This window comes from Excalfactoria chinensis, chromosome Z (assembly GCF_039878825.1).
Source record: "Excalfactoria chinensis isolate bCotChi1 chromosome Z, bCotChi1.hap2, whole genome shotgun sequence".
In the NCBI taxonomy this organism is placed as follows: Eukaryota; Metazoa; Chordata; class Aves; order Galliformes; family Phasianidae; genus Excalfactoria; species Excalfactoria chinensis.
The window spans coordinates 61,568,141-61,583,740 of record NC_092857.1 but is presented as its reverse complement, the minus strand read 5'-3'; the positions used below and the strand labels follow the sequence as shown (position 1 = coordinate 61,583,740).

The 15,600-nt window shown below is 35.6% G+C and overlaps 1 protein-coding gene across 3 annotated transcripts in view; it reads right to left on the bottom strand.

Annotated features, from left to right (window-relative positions):
- Positions 1 to 15,600, bottom strand: part of DMXL1 (Dmx like 1) — a 69,890-nt gene that overhangs the window by 4,922 nt on the left and 49,368 nt on the right. For 2 of the 3 annotated variants that reach the window (XM_072360120.1, XM_072360121.1), the window contains 14 exons: positions 14,243 to 14,406; positions 12,792 to 12,931; positions 12,401 to 12,486; positions 11,707 to 11,908; positions 10,625 to 10,742; positions 10,099 to 10,161; positions 8,541 to 8,627; positions 7,759 to 7,880; positions 7,502 to 7,643; positions 3,001 to 3,061; positions 2,476 to 2,603; positions 2,226 to 2,318; positions 1,665 to 1,756; positions 1,023 to 1,075 (listed from right to left, as the gene is read on the bottom strand). In XM_072360120.1, the coding sequence (XP_072216221.1) occupies positions 1,023 to 1,075; positions 1,665 to 1,756; positions 2,226 to 2,318; positions 2,476 to 2,603; positions 3,001 to 3,061; positions 7,502 to 7,643; positions 7,759 to 7,880; positions 8,541 to 8,627; positions 10,099 to 10,161; positions 10,625 to 10,742; positions 11,707 to 11,908; positions 12,401 to 12,486; positions 12,792 to 12,931; positions 14,243 to 14,406 (1,551 nt within the window). Of the gene's footprint in view, positions 1 to 1,022; positions 1,076 to 1,664; positions 1,757 to 2,225; positions 2,319 to 2,475; positions 2,604 to 3,000; positions 3,062 to 3,334; positions 3,386 to 7,501; positions 7,644 to 7,758; positions 7,881 to 8,540; positions 8,628 to 10,098; positions 10,162 to 10,624; positions 10,743 to 11,706; positions 11,909 to 12,400; positions 12,487 to 12,791; positions 12,932 to 14,242; positions 14,407 to 15,600 lie in introns of all 3 variants that reach the window. The other variant, XM_072360119.1, reaches the window with a different exon arrangement.

The following is a 15,600-nucleotide window of genomic DNA, read 5'->3' as shown; positions in this document are numbered from 1 at the left end:
GCTCTCTAAGCCTAATCCTGCATTTGAGATATTCGAACTCAGTTCTTTTTCACTGCAACAAAGTAGTAGTAATAAAATCAGTGCAACCCACCTAGATATTTATTACATCTGAAGAAGCATACTTAGAGAAGCAGTTCTTGGTTACAAACGCAGAAAGCACTTAAAACATTGCACAGTGTATTTGGCTTGACACACAAAATAAAGATGACCTAGAACTGGACAATCTTTGAAAGCAAAAATGTGCAGTCTGTTTAAGAGAAACACAGTACTAAGAGCATCCTTAAGAATTAGACTCCGAAAATAACTATATGATTATGAAATCTTGTTTGTATATTGTTTGTCAAACCTACTCCTTAAGAAAAAAAGAAATCAATGTCAATTTCCTTGGAAATTTGGTGCATTTATTCATGCACTTAACTTCAGAGAAATGTAAGTTCAGAAAACTTCATAGCTATGGCTTTTCAGGGCAGAATTTTCACAGAGGCAATGAAATCCATAACAGCTCCTAAAAAGTATTCATATTCTCCAGGTAGATCTAGAAATGTCTAACGCTATCTTTATGTTACCATTAGTGTTGAGTGGAGCTTTTCTGACTTAAATAAAGACAACCACAGGAATTAGAGTATGGATGCATATCCATGCAAACTTAGCAAGGCTGTTAAAAGCTACAGTTTTTACAGTTTTATAGCTGTTGTTTTCTGTATATGCTAATCACAACCAACAGGACTTATTCCATCTTTAAAAAAGACTGAAGCTGTAGATTTCTTGTTTTCTAGGGTTGTGCTTGCAGTACATAGATGTAAGAAATGGCAAGAAGCCATGTATATAAAGCCTTGTATCATTTCTCAAGAAACTCTTCTTAGATTACAGCTGATGCAGGATGATGGAAATTGTTTTACTGTTTGTATTGAAATTGCTTCCATTAAGTCAAGACTGCAATAACTCTGTCATGATTACAGATCCCCTATTTTATTTTTATTGTTTATGCAGATCGAATGTTTTCCTTGCTGTATTTTACTTACCATGAACCAAACTATTTGTAGGGGAAACCAAAGTATCCCAAAGACAAATATTTCTGTATGGAAAAAAAAGAAGTTTTAATTAATTGAGTAATGTTACCAAGTATTTTGAATGGTTGGATGAGGTCATAGGAACCCGAGGGAAATTGTTTCAGGGCTGAAAACAAGATTATGAAATTAGTATTTTTGGGCAGACTTTACGTGTCTTTCATAGTTATACATGCACCTACCTTTCTACTACTAGTTATTCTGTTTATAGATTCATATTGAGATGACAAGCTTTTTGTAGCTGATTTCATTTGAATGTCAGTTGTTCTTGCTATTTCTTATTCCAAACTTATTTTAAGTGTTCCCCGAAGAGCTATGCATGTCTACCTAAATCTATCAATAAATGCTTTAAGACAAATTCAAAGAGAAAATGAATAGAGGTTTTGTGCTCTAAGATCCTATAAGATCCTTCCTTATGAGATCCTCCTTAGCACGGAAATGTAGGTGCAAATGTTGCTCTCCCCCAAAATAAGAAAGATGGCATAAGTATGCACATTGCTCTGAAACTGCCTATGGAGCATCAACAGAAGCTGGATGCAGGGAGGGGCACCGTATCATCATTATATATTATTGGAGCAACCATTAATAAGTTCTTACCTATTGTCAGAAGACAATCCAGCTGTGGCTATCAAAGACGATGAACTGATGAAAACAAAGTCGTTGGCTGTTTTGTTATGACACTGCCAGGTCTGAAAAATGGCAGTTTATAAATGATTAATTACAAAGACACAGATTTTCTGTCAATATGAAAGCTTAGATTTGCACAGGAAGGTGGGTTGCTTTGAATACAATGTAAAGAACACAGGATATGAGACCACATGCATGCCTTCTGAAACCACTGACTCTTCAGGGCAGTATATTTCCAGTCCTAATTTACTGATGCCTAATTCACAGCTGTCAATTATGGATAATACTTATGGAACATTCAGGCTATTTCAGCTACAACACTGCATTTTCTACTCTCCAGCTTTAATGGCATGGTAGGAATTTGAGAACTTGTCTGTCAAATAGATTACAGAATGTCAACAATGCATTATTAAAAACTGATTGGCACTGGTTATCAGAACAATCCCTGCCCAATCCTAATATGTCTCAAAAGGTAAGAAAATAAAAAAACACAACAGAATTTTGTGGAAGCAAGCTCAGTTTTCCACTTACCAAATATGGTTTCGGTGCGGTCCCTGTAAGTGGGCAACATTTCCAATTGGTTTGATATAAACTTATATATCCATCAGCATCAACAACTCCAAACTGAAATGAGATGTAAATTGTAAATCCGTGTGTATTTGTTACACAAAAAATATCTCCCACAGTTCAGAGAAACTCCTTTGAATTTGGAGAAAGCGATGTTTCAGTTAATTTACAACTGTCTGTATGTGAGGATAAGGTAGATATTTCTGTCATTTACCTTATTTCCTTGGTAATTGAACCTCATTCGAGTTACCCTTGAGTTGCCACCAGACCGAAAACACGTGATTTGCTGTGCATGACCCCATTCAAACATTCTTACACTGCCATCTTGAGCACCTGTCAGATCTGCAATAGAAAACATGCACACATTGACCTTTTGCAACATCAGCAGGAAGATTTCTTCTAAAAGTTTCAACAAGACTCACACAATCCTCAAAACTGCTAAAGCCACAGCATCTGTCAGAGTACACAGCATACTGCAGGATTACCAGGTTACCAGTGAAGCTTAAACCCATGCTATTCACACCCTATTGAGCTGTACGTACTTATTACTTCAGAAATGTATTGAGATGGCACTGAAATATGATGTTATTTAGAGACACTGATACAGCCTTATCCTTCTATCTTTCATGCAAGTCAAAATAAAGGAAAACAATATTCATTTGGTTTTAAAAATAGATCCCTTTTTGCAAAGGCTACTAATATGCAATCTTCGGTTAAAGAAGTGCAATGATGAACTTACAATATGGCAATGTTGGATGAGAAGCCATTCTTCTGACATTATTAATAGCCTTCTTGAGCATCTGTTCAATAAACAAAATAATAGGGAACAATTACACAGTATCACCTAACAAAAGCTTACTGAATATGAATAATGAATCGTGTCAGATAATTTGTTTCCTATCAGAATTCCTACTGAAAGCAAGAACTGCTTTTAGAAATTCAGAAGACAGTTTTATCCAAGACTAGCGTAGATGTTAATACTTTTGCAGCTTTATATACTGTGGTAAATATTAACTTTTTGCTTCAGAGACTTATGGATCCAAGTATAAACACTCCTTAGGCTGCAGTCTTACCTCTTTTCTTGCCAATTCCTTTCTGATTCCATTAAATTTATTGGAATATTCCTGAATATTGTAAGATAAGCAAGAGAGAGGCAGAAGCATGTAAAGAAAGAGGTAAACAAACTTTAACAGAAGTAAAAAATTGGAGGGAAGACATTAGTTCAAGTCTAGTTAATGCACTGTCATTGACTGAAAAGTAACTCATTTATTTATTACTATTTGAGGCCTTCTAGAACAAGCAAAATACCTAGTAACTTTTAAATCAAATATTGTTCAAAAGCATTTAATAATTTTGCAAGTATAATTTTGCCGCTGCTTGCAGCACCGGAGGGCCCGGGTTCGAATCCCACCTGTGGTGCAGGGGTAGAAGTGCCACTTCGCTACACAGGGGGCTCGAAACCCAGGAGCTGGACTTGATGATCTCTAAGGTCCCTTCCAACTCGCACGATACTATGATACTATGAAGTATACTTCCAACAGATTTTCCTTTTGTTGCTGAGTTCCAAAGCTTTTCCTCCTAAACTGACTTCACTTCCTAAATTCAACACTTCTGTTCATGAATTCCATGACTTTTCTTTCAGTAAGATACGCTACCAGGAATTCTGTTTTTCCATATTGTTTTCACCCCTCACTTTCAAGAGTTCAATACACAAAGCGGACTGGAGATGTCAGACAATGAAGATTAAAAAAGCCATCAAATTCAATGAGAAGTCCAATCCACAAAACCCTAGCTGCAAAGACAATATGGGGATTTTTCATCAAGGAAAAGCATCTGGATTTTCCATGCATGCCTCTTCCCTGCTTTTCTCTCTATTGCTGTATCTCAAAATTAAGCTTTCATCCTTTTATTTTCTGCCTTTATTTATTTCTCTTTTTTTCCTGGTCTTTTTGTTTTTGTTCTTTGTTTTTGTTGGTTTGTTCCATTGTTTGTTTGTTTGGTTGGTTGGTTGGTTCAGTTAGCAAAATACCTGCAATCCTTCTAAGCCTGTATTTTGGAAGCAGATACACATCATTCAGTTTTCAAAGCTCCCATATTTGATTAAGGGAAAGCCTTATGCCTCTCAAGTCACTCAAATTTATTTCAGAACACCCTCCAGAAGGTAAAGCAACACATAAAGACGAGCTTTCCAAATATGTTTTTTTTTGTTGTTGTTGTTTTGTTTTTTTCCTGTAATTACTTAAAAATCACAAATGAAAATAAAAGAAACTAAAAGGTCTGGTATAATAATGGTGACTAAAGCAGCCTATTAGGTTCTAAGACAAGAAGTTAGAAGAAAATACTCTTAGAAATAGTGTGTACACCAGTCAGATACTTTGCACTCTAAGTTCACTATTTCTTTCTTTATGCAAGTGAAAACATAATTTTTAAGTTATTCAGGCTTATTCTACTTCTTCACCAAAATAAAAGGACTGAACTGTTTTACAGATAATAACTTAAACCCAGAATACAATGGAGAGCTTAATTCAACAAACAGATACTACCATCTGTATTTTTTCTATACTTTATTTTTTTAAAAAAGCAAGCTTGCATAGACTGGTCTTTTGAAGTCTACACTAGCACAAGTCCCTGGTACAGCACCTCCCATTTAGAAGACAAATGCATATCATTTAACTATCAGCATAACTAACACTTAATACTGCTAGTTCTGTTTGCCCTTCAGCAGCAGCTGATGGCTGGAGTTGGATGCTTTGCGACTGAATAATTATATATACACTCGACCCTTGGTTAATAAACTGTGATAAATATTCTTGTCAGTCATACCTGCTTGAAAGACAAGCTGTTGAATAAGATGCCAAGTTTTAATAGAGCTGACTGCACTATTTACTTCAGTGTTCTTTTTGAAACATCTACTGGAAGCACAGTGCAAACACACTGCTGAAGAATCTAGCAGTGAGCCTCCTCACTTACCTTGTAGGAACGGAGCAAGTGGAAACAGTGAAGGCTAACAACTAAAAAATCTCAGAACTAATAAAATGCAGTTAGCTGACTGAATTAGTTTCCTGTGTTAATGGAAGTGAGCCACAAATGACATGACTATAAGGACAGTAATAGTAAAGAACAGCAGGCTATGGATGTACTAAATGAGTTGTAATCACGGAAAAGATGGAACAAAGATCAAAAGCAGCATGTGAAGGAACAAAGTACTCAACAGTAGTAACAGGATGTTTTCTTTGGTGAAGCTGATTTTCCTAGAGATTTCAGTAACACCACTTCCTTCCAAGAATCCCTATATCTTCCTTCATTTACTTTGTCCTTCATTCAGTACCTTTGTAGCCCCTCCCTACAGGGGAGGTATGGCTGCATTCCCTGGCTGGTTCTCTACTCCTCTGACAGAGTCAAACAGAATGTCAACCACAACTTAGGTCCAAAGTTTAACAACAAATCCATTCAACAGAAGCACAGACAGGTATCTTCAAGAAAGAAAGTTTTGCAGCATATAAAACAGAAAGCTATATAAGAACACTTTGCATTAATAGATTATATAATTAATTTGTTGAGAAGTACACACACGAACTGTGTATACACACATATACATATACATACATATATATATACATACATACATACATATATATATATATATACATATATATATATATATATACATAAAAATGGAATTGAGAGGAGAAAGTGGCAAACCATCCAGGAAAAGTTGCAGATGACACCTGATAATGTCACCACAGCTGGAAAACTGGTAACTGGGATAAGCAGTTTCCAAATGCAAGGCAGAGATGTAGGTACTGTAACAGCCTTGTTTCAATGTGCATTCCTTATTTACTCCTAATATTCAAACTAAACTGTTTATATCAATTAAAAGAATACCATATGGCTCTTTCATTCTACCACACTTATCAGCTTGCTCTAAGCTGTTAAATGCTGTGAAGTGCAGCCAAGTCATGAGATGCAATGCATTCAGTTATCCAGGCTAGCTGCGCATCTGTGTTCAGAGAGTCTGAGAAATAAAGGTGACTGGTATGACCACTTCAGCCCAGTTAAGTGGCTCCAAGTAAGCACGTTCTTGGTGAACATCAACAGGCCTGCATTATTACATCTGTACTGCATAAGACCTAGGTAAATGTGCACAGGACCAAGTTAAGTATACCAACAGTCAGACTAGAATTAGCATTTGATCAGAACTGAATCTGAGATAATATCTTTTTGCTCAGAGCCAAGGTTTATTCCAGATAGAGTATCTATGTATAAAAACACAAACTATCATTGCACAAGCATCACCTTTATTATGAGATGGATTTGTTTAATCTTGCGGACATAACCGTGCTTTACTGGCTGTTCCTCAACTCTGTTTATTTTAGAAACGTCAAATAATGAAATTTATTACCTCCTGTATAAAGACTCATCAATCAAATGCCCAAATTTAATAGAACTACTAAACTAACTTAGGTGGGAAACCACACAGATCTTCAAAGAAAAGATGACAGAGATGACTTCAGCTTTTGGGTTAAAAAAACCCCATTACCAGCATGTAAATGGAATTACAAACTATGGATGTATCTGGTCCTATTTCTGCAATATTCCCTTCCTTTTTTTTCTTATGCAATCAGAAATCCTCACTTTTCACAAGTTTAATTTGCTCAATTCCAGAGTTTAATTCACTTCATTGGAAGCCTCTGTCCTGCCCATGAAATGTGCTTCAGAAGTTCATTCAGCATAGTATCTAGAAGGGCCTACAGTGTAGCAAAATGGCAATTTATACCAGATGGTACTTACTTGAAAATAATATCTGGAATACTCTGAAACTCAGAATTAAACATTAAATTTTGGCTAAACTAAAAGCTACCTTGATATTTTACACAAGCATTTCAAGCCAATCTCTATGAATCATCTTCTGAGATCTCCTGACTATATGCTCTTTAGAACCTGCATTTAGCCTCAACTCATTTAAAAAAGCAATTTAAGTTCAACTTTTTCACTCAACTTTCATTTTTAAATAAAAAAATAAAACAGCTAAATAAAACTTCTGCTTTCTTATTTCATGTGTATTAAATTATATGCAGTGTTTTAGGCTATTAATAGCACTATTACAAAAATAACTTAAAAATTAACCTAGTAAAAAGGCAACATTTACCTACATGCTCATTGTAATATTTAAATAGCAACACTGAGCGAACAAAAGCAGAGAGAAAGATGGATTTGTATACGTCTAATCTTTCACTTACCACAGATGCACCCCTGCCAGTTTGCGTACTACCAAGCCAAGGCATATTAATGGGTGTGCCAGGATTACTGTGAGTATAAGGAGTGGTTCCCTGAACATTTACCAGATCATCACGAGCATGTATAACTAAGAAATCATCAGCCCTGTAAAGGAAATAACATTATACGTTAGATTTCAAACAACAACACTAAATACTGTGCCTTGATACAATGAGTTATGCACAGACAAGCTGTGATGTTGGAAACGTAAAAAGCATACCCTTTATTTTCTATTTCCGCATCATCATCAACCCAGGTGTAGATCTGTGTAGCCAGTATCGCAGAAACATCTAATTCTTGAATGTCATGACTTGATGCTATTGCAATGCAGTTCCGATTTGCCTGAAAAAAATCACACGCAATAAACAGCTACAAAAGGACTACTCAGGTGCTGATTTTCACACTGTTGTAGCTAAACTATACACCTGATCCATATGAAATAGCAAACTCTAAGGGCTACAGATTTATATATTTACATTAGCAGAACTTGGAAGCTTCCTCTTTAAAAGCTTCCTCTTAGAAGGACAGCGCAACACAGAGTTTGTATTTTGTATCACTCAACCAGCTCCAGTTTCTCCTTGCACCTCTAACAGGAAAATGAAGACTCAGCATTCTCATACTGCAGGCTACAATGCTTACAACCTGTTTCCCCTTCATTCCTCCATTCAAGGCCTAAGTAGTTAAACTGGAGAATGTGGACTTTTTTTCCTCCTTTGCCAAAGACAATTAATGCTCCTACACACAGACTTATGGAAAAAGTAGAGGCCACTTCTCCCTTCCCTCTATCCTTTTCACAATAAAAAAGGAAGATAATTTGCAATATGATTCCTTAACCATGGTAAGATAATTATGAACTGCTCTAGAGAAGGAAGAACTAAGAATTCAGGCTGTATCAGGACAGTTTGCAATGAGCATACCACCTATTCACACTACCACAAGTTCAACAAGTAGAACAACAACACAAATGGTTTAAATAGAATATCCTACCTCCTTTATACTCACCTTATTGACTGCAAAAGCAGTAATGATGTCAGACTCTTTGTGAATTATTCTTGCCTTGCCTCCTGGGTATCCCAAATCTGTTTCTATCTGTATTTGAAAAGTAATATACATAAATAATATATTATAAATAATATATATAAAGTAATATTTAAATGCAAAAATCTACAGAGTATTTTTATTTAATCTGGAATTACAAAGACTAAGCACGACATACTATGAATTCTCCTATTTTTTTGTTCAATTTTAAATCTAAAAAACTATGTCCGTGACTTGTAATTGTTACATCTTTTCAGAGTGCAGCAATTTAGCTTCTTATTACCATGCTGAGATTACCCAAGCAACACTGAAAGGACTTAACATAAGTAACAGTACTATGTTCATCCTTAAGTTTTTCAGAGATGCCATAAACCTGTGAGGCTTGAGCACTTGGAGGGAGTTGTCATGTGATAAATGACATCTATTCTAGTTCAAAGTTAAAAAGGTAATGCCAAACAGAAATGGGGATATGGCAAAAGAAAAATGCAAGCCTCAATTACTAATATAAGACTTTGTACTTTCTCCAAAAAACCAAACAATTATTTCAGAACTAGTTACTACTCAGTTTCTTACCTCACGGGTCTTAAAAAAACTTAAATGTGGATAGATATTTTATTTGAAAAACAGTAAGGCAGTGCTGTCAAAGAACTGCAAACACCCTTTTTTCAACGTTTGGGAAAGAGCAGTATCTGTGTTATACCATATACCTTCTAATGGCTTTGTACCATTATACCTTATAATAAAAAATAAACAATCTGGTCTTCTTACATACATAAAACTGCAGTTTTAAACAGGTCCAAAACCACAATCTGTTTTATGTAGTGAGCAAAACTTCAAAAAATTAAGATATCATTCTCAGTCAGTTCCAATGGTCTGCTTATTAACACTGTTGTATCACATAAACAATCATAACAAGACAGCCCAAGGATATCACAGGATGTTCTCATTTTTGTCTTCTCACTAGTTTTTTGTGTAAGAAAATCTTAAGAATACAGTATTTCTAGTTGTATTTGAAGGCATGGTATTATATTTAGTCTCTTTTACCAGCCTTCCAAAATGGGTTGATTTATTGCCATCTTGAAACTAAGACTCATCAGAAGTTTTCAATATCAAACTATGATTAGCTAATAGATAAGGCTTTATTTTCAGTTTACCGTTGTTACTTCTGAGTGGTAGTTCTAGCCACAGGTAAAAAGTTCCTGCATACTCCTTCCCACACTGCTATGGAATTTTTCAAGTCACCTGGAAAATTTACAACCTCAGCGCTTCATTTGACATAGCTATGTAATTTAATAATATGTAGTGTTCTTACTTGGTTGTTTCATCTTGCTTTCTAAAATATGAAGCTTACTCGAAACTACATTTAAGATAATCAGTGTTAATTCAATCTCTTCCAAAACTGTTTTCTTCAGTTCTTTTGCTGTGCCAATAATTTGTTTTAAGGTGAACCAGCACTATTTTGAAAAGGAAAGATTTCATAACAAAGTATGGTCTAATTAATTTGAGCATTAGGGCTTTGTACCTTATTGATGATGGGCTCCTCTGCCACAGAATTTTTCAAGGTTTCATTATGGTCCTCTAATGACTTCATGAAGGAAAGAACAAGCACAGAAGAAAGTGTAAAGATAAGAGTAGGTGTCTAGGAAATCCTTAAGTCCTTACTGTTTAAACCAAGAAAGAAAAATTTAAGCACAACAGTGTGTTCACATACACATGATCACAGTAGGGATAAGTTCATGTTAGGTTACCATTTCTGATCCTTTAAATTTTAAGGTTTGTCATTCTTCTTGTCAACTTTTATACTATTATGAACAAAGATGCTGACTGTAGTGAAGCTTTCAGCCAGTATACAGTCAAAGACTGATTGTTACTGTTTTCAATGAAACAATGGAAACAGACCTTTCAATAAGAAATATTGCAGATTTAGAGTCATAGCCAAGCCTACTATTCATTCATGCTCTAGAAAGCAAAAAGGCCAGCCAGATAAGTTCAATAAAAGCTCATAAATTAACCTCAAAAATATTACATACCCCAAGTGCCATACCAACCTCATTTAAGCATCGCTTCTTTGTAAAAATATTTCTGATAAAGGTTTCCTGGACTTCTTCCTGTTTAACCAGGTACTGCCAGAGCCTCTTCACAGATAAGGCAACATGACTGTTAGATCTACAGGGCAAAGTTAAAATAAATACTTGCATCTTGGTCATACTTGAGACACTGCGATAACTCCACTCTGTTCTTCATAATATGGATCCTTTCTGCTTATTGACAATTAGTGCTTCTAATACAAGAACAATGAAAGACCATCACTTCCTTCTAGGAACATACTGATAACTGCGTAACACCTGAAAGATCCATGATGTTTTAGTTAAAGAAGAAAATCAGAAGGATTGTAGCTCTGATCTGTTTTCAAACAATGATGTTTATCTCTGGAAACTGCACAGCAAAGTAGAACTTGTAAATTCAAATAGAGTTGATTATAGCAGGCCAAGCCCATGAAGCCTCCAAACAGTTTAAATAATGATTTTAAAATAATGCCAGGCAACACATCAACTCGAGTCACTGAAGTGAAGCATGGTAAGCACCAAATGCTCCACCATAAACAACCAGACTGTCAATTCTAAAAATAAAGGTGGAAGTAAACTTGAGGCAGCAGGGATCTATAGGCATATATAGACTATTTAAGAAACTGAGTACTCTTTCTGACAGAATACGTTGCATATGGACTACAGAACTATGCAACCATAATATTTCTTTGAATCTAGGAGATACTGATTATTTTATTCCTTCCAATGGTGGGACAACTATTTAATAATCAAATTAAATTCTAATTGCTTATTCATGCATCTTTCACAGCCATCTCTCAGGGCAAATTTAGTATTCTTCGTTTTACTGTCAATCATAGTTATTCTACATAGTAACTAGTTAAAAAAAGAGAATTAGAAACTCTGCCTGCTTTTTCTATTCTTGCACAGATTCTGATTTGCTCCCTTAATTTCACAAGAGATTACAGAGGATACAGAAGTTAGCATGGCACTGCCACTGAGGTGAGGTCTATCACATACACTGCCTACATAACACTTGATTCGAGTTTATTGCATTAGTCAGCGCTTATAAAAATTAGACTCACCTGAATGGAGTGTTTGCAGGCTCAAGCAAAGTTTTATGGCGAAGCAATGCAGGACCAGCAGCTAGGGCATCCTCAGAAGCATGAACTGAAATATAATGTTGAGGTGGACCACCATATAGCTCAAGACGTCGGAGAAGAACCTGTTCCCAGCGCTGTAGTGTTTTCAGAACTGCATGGCATACTGGTGAACTAACTGGAAGCTCTAGACAGATGAGGAAACAATAATAAAAACATTAATGTTCCCTTATAAGCTTTATGTAGACAATCCCACAGTTGAATAATAAAGTTTATTTCAAGCATGTCCAAAAGCAATCTTTACTCAAAGCTCATCCTGGTGTTTTGTGCTAACACTGCTTGATGAAGGATAGCCTTATTCAAAGCTGGCATAAATTAAACAAAGAGTAGAAATTACGCAACTTGAATTGCAGAAAAAAGTAAGTTTTCTACCAAGATAAAGATATTGTAAAAACTTCTGCATGACTACGAGGCATACTAAAGAACAAATATGCACAGATTCCTGCTAAACACTGAGCTCTCATCTTCACCCATATAATACCATGACAAGAAGTATCAAAACAATTTAATCACAGACTATGAAAAAAATAAGAGCTTTTACACTACTCAACACATGACTAATATTAAATATAAAAAAATGACTAATATTAATATAAAAATATTAAATGCTGCTTATTACCTGAAAGATCGTGTCCAGCCAAAGGGTAGAAAATCTTCAAGTTGTTAAGAACCAGTTGAACCATTGCCAATCGCATCAGTGACCAACTAATAAGAAAACACTGACAAGTCATTTGCTAATAGGATTTTTTTTAATGCATTAACAGTTAGGATTTCTTAAAGCTTCATATCCTTACAATAAACTATACATATTACAGTGTTTTAGGATATTATACATATTTTGAATCTAAAGGCTGCTACACACTGTACTGAAGAGTAAACTAATCACTGTGAAAAATAAGAGTAGATAAAACACTTACAGTAAATACCAAGTATATGATCTTAACAATAAATAGCCAAAAATGCATATTTAACCATTGTAGAGCAACTTGCAGTCTAAAAAAGTTACTCACCTGTATGAATTAGCATTTGAATGCTCTTGATTATGTGAATTTGCTGCAAACACGTCCCCATCAATATCATCATCATCTTCACCACTTTCCTGACTCTCTTCTGAGTCATACTCCACTCTACTTTGTGATGGAAGAAAAGGCTAAAAATACACAATGTTCCTTAAGTAACTGCTAGCCAACGTTTAGCTTTACATTATGTTTTTAAAAATAAATCATTGCAATATTTAATATTTTATAAAATAGCAAGTATGCCATCTTAATCTACACTGTAATGTGGAATCTCTACCCCACAACAATATTTAGTGTCATTTTTATATTATTCAAAACTCTAACACTTTTCCAGTTCTTGTTTTTTTTCTACCTTCACATCAGGAATGTAAAACAAATGTTGTACTCAAAAGCTTTTACTTCTTAGAGATGCCAAAGCCACCACTGTATTCCCTCTGACTCTATATCATCCAAAGGCTTAGAAGACTAGTGAATAAAAACATCTCATCCTCTGCTTACTGATTTCAATATGTATTACAAGCCCAGCAGCAGCACCTCGCTGCGCTATTTGGTACTTCTGATTTCTCTTTTGCCCTTCTTCCTGAAGTATGGCTAATATGCTTATGTTGCTGAAACAGCTAATAGAAATTCATCTACGTAGAAAGTCCTCAGACAGCAAACTTGACACAAGAGAACGTAACTTGACTTCTGTTAAGTAAACAAGTTCATTTTACCCATTTTAAATGATAATAAAAAGCTACTCAAGAGAGACATGGACATAATAGAAAGAGCTACAAAGATGATCGATAGGCTTAAGCATCTCTCCCATGATGAAAGGCTGAGAGAGCACAGACTATCCAGTCTGAAGACTGAGGGGAGATCCTCTAGGAATAGAGCATCTAGGAGTACCTGACAGGAAGGTGCAGAAAGGATGGAGGCCAGGCTTTTTTCAGTGGTGCCTACTGCCAGGACAGTGGGCACAAACTGGAACACAGGATGTTCTCCCTAAGCACCAAGAAGCACTTTTTCACTCAGCAAACGATGGAGCACCAGCACAGGTGGCCCAGTGGAGGCAGTGGAGACTCCCTCCTTGAAGATCTTCAAAAGCTGCCTGGACGTGGTCCAGGGCACCATGTTGTACATGTCACTGCTTCATTGGACCAGATGGACCCAGAGGTCCCTGCAAATCTTAATCTTTCTGTGGTTCTGTGATTGTCTCATTTCCATTCTGAACAGCTCACTCCTATCTACTTATATATTTGTACTCTATAACAATGTTAGTTTTCTTCATAACAAAGTATAAGAAAAAACTAATGTCACAGCAGTAGTATTAGAGAAAGTCAAAAGCAGTAACAATAGGTGGCTTTTATCACACATCCAAATTGGTACCTGGCATAAAGACCAATCAGAAAATACTATTACGGAAGCAATATAAGACATTAAACTTTCAAAATACCAATTACCTTTGCAATGAAATAATCCCAAATACTAAGCTCAGGAGGAATAAATCTTTCCTTGTCAGGTGGAGATTCTTGGTCTAACCATGGCACAGCAGGTACCTGAGGACTCTCCTTCAGAGAGGTCTTTGATGAAAGCTTGAAACGTTTTTGCTGTTTCTCTCCATCGTCTAAAGGGGAAGAAAGCACACATTGCTTAGAACTGTTCCACCTGCCATCTTTAATAAAGGGATACTTAACAGAAAGTAGAAAGCTTCCTCATTACAAAAGCTTTCAGAAGTTACTTTATTTCTGTAGCTAATAAGCATAGATAATGTCAATCCTGAAAAATGCAGAACTGATAAAGAACCAGAATGCCAGAAAGGAACAGCCCACAGTACAAAAAATACAGCACAGCAGATTATGCACATAACTGCATTAGAAGCTTTCTTCCTTCAGCAAAGATGACAAACATAATGGCTCAGATCATGATGCAAAAACAGATTAAGTCAGATGTACTGCTGAATACTGATCTACGCAGAATTATTTGTTGTTGTTTGTTAGTTGTCTGACTGCTTTTCTACAGGCAATGATTTTGTCTTTCAGAATCTGTAGTGAAAAAGCTTAAGCTTGCAATTCCTAGTCCAAATTTCAATCTGGAGGAGTTCTATATTTTCCTATATGGTAAAATCCTGGTAAATCTGTTTGTCCTAACAATATATTTTGCCAATAAACAGCAGAAGTCCAATTTTAAGCAACACGATCCAATACATTCCTTATTAAACAGAGAAGAGTTGGAAAAAACTAGTTATTTGTAACAGTACTCTAATTTCTAGGAGCTGAAGGGCCTGCTAACTTCTCCAAGATTTACTTTAATCACAATAAGCAGCATCTAATAGATATTTTGTTAAAGACCTTCATTCTCCACCACTACAATACTCAAAGTAACAGCTCATGAAGACTACCACAGAAATCTTAACACAGTTTAAACAAACAAGTTTTGTTTCAGAATTACTGCTTCTCAATTAATAACACAAGGCCAACTTCAAAAAACACAGATATAGTAACAGCCAACAAATCCATCTGATAACCTGAAATCATTCTGTTTTTTGGGAGGAGAATTGTATTCAGTTTATCTGATAGAAAAAGAATGATGTTACAGACTGCCACTGGCTTTGGGCAATAAACTAAGTGTTCTGGCTCTACAGAACATAAATAGAGAAAGGTAGGAGAGAGAATCATGGAGATGTAACAAGGAGGCATTAATTCATCTTCAATTAGAGATAAAATGGACTCAAATCCATCTCCTACTTGTAAAATTTGCTTTTAATTTTTGTTTACATTCATATAGTACACGGAGAAAGATAAAATATTAAGATGAAAAG